This window comes from Bidens hawaiensis, unplaced genomic scaffold, assembly GCF_021521415.1.
Source record: "Bidens hawaiensis isolate Kalapana, Puna unplaced genomic scaffold, B.hawaiensis_p1.1 tig00052146_1, whole genome shotgun sequence".
NCBI classification, from domain to species: Eukaryota; Viridiplantae; Streptophyta; class Magnoliopsida; order Asterales; family Asteraceae; genus Bidens; species Bidens hawaiensis.
Genome location: NW_027499353.1, coordinates 71396 through 77505, shown reverse-complemented (window position 1 = coordinate 77505; position 6110 = coordinate 71396). Strand labels below are relative to the sequence as shown.

Genomic DNA, 6110 nt, shown 5'->3' with positions numbered 1-6110 from the left:
TGCTCGAAGCAACACTTAGTCATTTTTCATACTCGGGTCCAATCTTATTTGTTCATAGTGTGCTTGAGACATCAAAACTTCATTTCTGCGTCATCAGTCACTGATTTGCCCTTGCAGAACCTGCTCGAATATTCACTTTGCATCTGCTGCAACAAACAATGATGAAATTGCCTTTAGTACCTGTTCATTCTTGACTTGTACATTCTCCTTATCAGTTTGTACCATCGGCAATATTTTTCAACAAACATCTACTGTTTGTGAAGCACGAGCACACAAAACCCTAATTTTTCAAATCCAAAAACAAGTTTCGGCATCTGAAATAAATCATTGTAGCACCATCCAAGTCATCTCGAAATCAAAGAAACCTATCTTCATATCATAATCAACCTTTTTAGATCTGGAAATCATCAAATAAACAGTGTTGCCCCAAAATGATCCAAATAACACTGTTACATCAGATCTGGACCGTTCTGACCAAATAAGCATGAAATTGATGTTGGATCTCCAAACGAGTCATCAACCCAAACATCAATCCATATACTTTTCTCCGAATCATCAAATAATTTCAAAACCCCCAAAAATAATTTCAACGAACTTCATCGTTTAACGTCCATGGTGGATTCAAGAGCGAAATGAATCAGTTCAGCGGTTAGTCTGAACGATTCGGTAACCCAGGCTCTGATACCAATTGACAGGTCTGAGTCCCGGTGCGAAAGCGTGAAAATAGTCGTTATTAAACAACGGTGTGGAGCTCGGGACTAGGGTTAGGATCGAATCTCACTCATATTCACTCTTGAAAGATGTCTGAATGGATGAGGTGTATTGGGAGAGAGCCTGATTTGATTAACAATCAACAATAAAGTAGGATGAACAATTGTAATCAAAACACAAACAAGATAGAAATGGTAGTATGATAATATTAGCCGAATGATTCTCATAAAGATGAACCACTCATACATACATTCATACATACAATCGATTAAGAAATATCAACCGCCACCAGGAGAGCTCATCCTGGAGGTGGAGACTCTCTCAAAGGGATAAAACCCTAAATCTCACACATACACAATACATTCACTCATACTAGACAAATGAATAAAAACATCTATTTATACTAGTCTAGCATGACTTGGTCTTCAAGCCATCCACCCTTGGTTGAGACCAAAATAATATATTTTTCACCCACAAATTAATTCGATGCATCAGTCTAAAATATAAGTCCCAACAGAAAACCATCACATGGTGGAGCCTATTTTGGCGGGTGGTTATTAAAAACCATCCCATTGTGCCGGCACTTTTCATCTTTTGATTCTTGTTGGGGTGATGACGTGTTCTTAGCGGGGTAAGGTGAATTAAATGAATGTCAGTGAAACGACCGTTTGACGTGACGGTTTGACGACGGTTGCCCTTCGTGATGCGGCTTTTTCGTCTGTGTCAGGCGCGTGGGTGAGAATCCATGTGACGCGCCCAACTGTAACACATTTCTCTGCCATTTCGTTGGCGTGTCACCTGTCGATTATGTACCCCTCTCCTTCATTAATTGCGATGGGTATAAAAAGGGAGTCTGCCTCTTTGGGATTTCATTATACACTAGATTTTTCTTATTTTATACCTCTTTACTTTTATAATTTTCCTCGCTCGTTTTATACCTGAATCGTCTCAACCTAGCAAAGTGAAGAAGAACAATACTATGGAGTTCTTCGTTTGTCGTATGTCTTCCGAGGACTTAAAAAACATGGTCAAGGTTTATAATATTGGCCCTGAATTCGAGCCTGAGTTGCCCTCTTTGGGTCAGACGGCTCGACAGGCTCCTAACGGCAAGATTGTCGTGTACAAGGATTATTTCCTTTTGGGCAACTTCCGTTTACCCATTACCCGGTTTCTGCTGGGGGTTTTGGATGCATTTGGGGTGTACCTCGGCCAAATACATCCACTCGAAATAGCTCGCCTTTGCCATTTTGAGTACACATGTCATTGCTTTGGCGTACGCCTACGGCTGACAAGTTGTCGGCCTTCTACCAGTGGCGCTTGTCCCAGGGTTGGTATAATTTATTTACATGTCCTGGTGCCAAGGGCATTGCTTTGGAGGTGCCGAAGAGTTTGCATTAGTGGAAGAGCCTCTTCTTCTACGTTACTGCGCGTGTGGTTCCGCATGTGATTCACTTTACGGACGTGAAGGAGCTTCCTGAGCCTAAACCAGTCCCCTACTATGGGACGGACTGGTTCAACACTTTACAGGTCAGCCTATCCCCACTCAGTCATTACTCGGAGCGCGCGCTGGTGCTATTCGGCATGAGTCGTATTTGGGATGATACGACTAAGGTGCCGGTCATCCATAACGGTGGTCAGGGTTAGTAGCTTACTTGTTTGTTATGTACTCCCGTTTACTTACTTTGGTAATCTAACATTTTGCCTTTTTCAGAGGTGAAGGATCTCATGCTCCTCCTGCAACCCTCGCTAGAGGGCGCCAAGGTGCTGCACCCGAGGGAGTTAGCTCCCCATGAGGAGCCAATCCTCATGAAGACTGCCTCCTACTTTGTGTTTCCTCTTCCTATGGGTCAGTCACTTCCTCCTTAACCGCTGCCACCTCCCAGCTTTGTTAACCAAAGGAGGGTAGGTTTATTTACATATTGTTCTGCGTTGTTTCCATTTTTCTTAACATTTTGTTGTTTACGTTTCAGGTAAACAACCTCATATTGTGCGCTTTACTAAGTGCAGTGGGAAAGGCGCGCAATCCAGTGGTTGGAAGGCCGTTGCGCCACCGAGAGATACAGCCTGTGAAAACGTCGTGGATGATGATGACGAAGAGGTCATCATGTCCAGCGTTCCATTCGGTCCTTCAGTATCCTCTTCAGCGACATTGCTTTTGTCGCCTGGTTCTGGAAGTGGCGTCGTGTCATCCCCAACCGCCAGTCACCAGGTTTCTGTTGCCTTCTCCTTGCCTTCAGTCTCGCAGCCTATGAGTGTTGTGTTTGTCGTGGACACAAGTCTGCTCGCCACAAATCCAATTTTGGTGGCGACAGATCTTGTGTCTTCTGCAGCCTTTGCTCCTGGAACTGTTGTGGATATGAATTTTGTATCTACCAGTTCATCATCCTCTTCTGCCGCCGGTGGGACGCTCACTGTTCCACACCATGCCACGTCTACATATGCGGGTGATGAGGAAGAAGAAGAGGCGCCTCGCCTCTTCAAGAAACCTCGTCTTTGTGGGTTTGTGAAGATAAGCAGTCTGGTTAAGTCGCCAGGTATGACATTTTATACTTGTTTACATATTTCTTTTATACAACCCTCCTTACATTATTCAGTGTTACATGAGTTTCGACAATCCTTTCGTCGACTGGCGCTTCTACGGTTTCTGCTGTTGCCTCTTCTCTGGCGACTGTTTTTGTCAGTTTGCTAATGATGAAAAGTGTGGGTAGCTTGTCTGAGGCGATGCCTATTGTACAGATGATGACTCTTCCGATGATGACGGGTGTGGTTAGCCCATCTGAGGCCAAAACTATTGTGACGATGGTGCCTGTGTCTGCGGAATCTGTTATTCCGTCTGACTCTCAGTCAACGGCGTCGGTTGGACCGATGAAGGCAATTGTCGACGAATTGCCCATGGTCATTAGGAGTGAATCACCAGGTGTTTCATTTGCCGATTTTATGAAGTCCAAGAAGTCCTCGCTAGACAAGACTTACGTTCTCGATGGTGACGAGATTGTGCAACCGCCTCCTTTTAGCGTCGGGGCGGTGGTACATGGTAGGTTTTTTGATTTTCCTAGTAGCAGCGGTGGTGGGCTGAGTAGCGGGGTATTGAGTTTATATACGGATCCCCGTGATTCCGTGGAGGCAAACCAAATTTTTCAGTCTCGGTAAAAAGTTACTCGCGGTGCCAGTTTTCAAGACCCTGCCACTTGTATAAAATTTTTGGAACAAGTTGTTCCTCCTGCTGAGCGCATTGCTCGCAAATTTCAGCCTCGGAACAGTTTTTCTTCCGACGCCGTTTTTCACCATGTCCAGTCCTTCTCTAGTTTGGTTGAGTTGGTGGGTGACAATCGCGCCATTCATGAAGAGAATATTGAGATAACTGCTACCATGAGAGAGATGGAACAGTCGGTAAAGTACACTGAGGCTGCCGCCTGGAAGGCGGGCAGGGAAGCATCAGAGCACCACCAGGCTCTGACTGTTGCTGAGCGAAAGTTGGCAAAGGTTGAGGCATATTTGGCGGAATCTGTCCGTGAGCGCGCTGCGCGCTATAAAGAGTTCCAGGCTGCATGTAAGAAGTCTAATGCTGATCTTGCTGATACACGTAGCTACACTCTTTCTGCGAAGGAGGCTTCCGCCAAACTCGAGGATGAAAACGCTGCTTTGCGCAAGCGTATTGAAGAGTTGGAGGCAGAAGCTGCAATGAGGAAGTCGGATGTAGGCAAGCTGGCTGACACGCTGGTCTCTCATGAGAAGACTATCAAGTCTTTGACTGCTGAGCACGCCAACGTTGCCGCTGACCGCGACTAGCTTCTAAAGCATGCCATCTGCAAGGTAATTATACATTTTGCTTCCCCCCCCCTCTTTTTTTTGTTAATACTAACACCATTGTTTTGTAGGTCGCTCAATGCATCATTACCGATGAAAATTTAACGAGGTGTGTATGGACCCTTGTTACTGCTACTCAGCAACTTGGGCACAAGACTGGCTTTCAGGAGGCTGTGACACATCTGCGTGACAATCTTCCTCCCGAATCTTATGTTCTCCAAGGCATTGATGTGGAAGCGGAGTACAAAGCCGCTGAGGCGGAGTATGATGCTCTTTTGTTTCCCGTCCTTTCTGCCGTTGCTTGATACGCCAAAGAAGAAAATGGCATGTAGTTGCTGAGGAAACTGCTGGAGCCTGAACAGGCTGGTCTGTCCACCAGACCTGGAAGTAGCGATGAGGATGTTGTTGCAGCTCAAGATTAGATGGGAAAGAGTATAAATCATGTTGATTAAGTTTTCCCGCTGATTTGTATAGTTAGGATTGTAACTTTCTTTGCGGGTGTTGGTACCCGCTTGTAAATATTTTGTGTATATATGAAATGAAATTTTTTGTTTCTTTCCATTTTGTGAAATGTGATGTATCGTTTCCATTCAATTTTGTTGACCCTTGGCCTGTTTTTACAATTTTGGAATCGATTTAGATGTAACACATTCGCAGCTGCGCCGCGTTCCATGTTCTTGGAACCTATGAGCCATCGAATTGCATCGGCGCATAGGCACCCTTTCCCAATACTTCTTTAATCTGATAAGGGCCTTCCCATGTTGGTGCTAGTTTCCCTTGCGCTTGTGCTTTTGACACCTCGTTGTTGCGAAGGACGTAATCTGCAGTATTGAACTCACAAATCTTTATTTTTGCATCATAATACTTTTGTAGTTGGCGCTTGTAGTTTTGTTCGCGCATTACGGCCAACTCTCTGCGTTCTTCTAGAAGCATTAAGTCTAAGCGCCTCTCCACTTCATTGTCATTCGGCAGTGCACCTTGGCGATAAGTTAAGCTGAATGGCGTTTCGGCGTTGCTTGTATTTCTTTGGGTTCGTATAGCCCAAAGGACATGAGCCAGTTGATCAACCAAACCTGATATGTAACTCGCCAGCCTTCTTTTAATACCGCCGACAATGGTTCGATTGGTGCGTTCTACTTCTCTGTTCCCTTGTGGATGGGCGACATAAGTGAATGTTTGCGTAATATTCAACTCCTTCAGCCATTCTCTGATGTGGTGATATGCGAATTGTGTCCCATTATCGCTGACCAGATTCATGGGCAGCCCAAAATGGCATATGATAAATTCCCAAATGAATTTTTGATATTGGCCGCATTTATCGTCGCCACTGATTTTGCTTCAATCCATTTGGTGAAGTAATCAACTACAACGATTAGGAACTTCACTCGCCCTGGCGCTTCAGGGAATGGCCCTGTTATATCAATCGCCCATTTCTGGAACGGCCAAGAAGATGTCACCGGGATCATTGCATTCTTTGGGCGCAAGGTGTTTGGCGCATGGCGTTGGCATGAGTAGCATCGCCTTAGTGATTTCTCTGCGTCTACATGCATGCCTGGCCAGTAATATTCGGTGTTCATGATCTTGGCCACCAC

At 45.1% G+C, this 6110-nt stretch overlaps 1 protein-coding gene across 1 annotated transcript; it reads right to left on the bottom strand.

Moving 5' to 3' along the window:
- Positions 1–5202: 5202 nt before the first annotated feature.
- LOC143599407 (uncharacterized) lies at positions 5203–5775 on the bottom strand. The gene has a single exon (XM_077077369.1). It carries the CDS (start codon positions 5773–5775, stop codon positions 5203–5205), a length of 573 nt encoding a protein of 190 aa, XP_076933484.1.
- Positions 5776–6110: the final 335 nt, after the last annotated feature.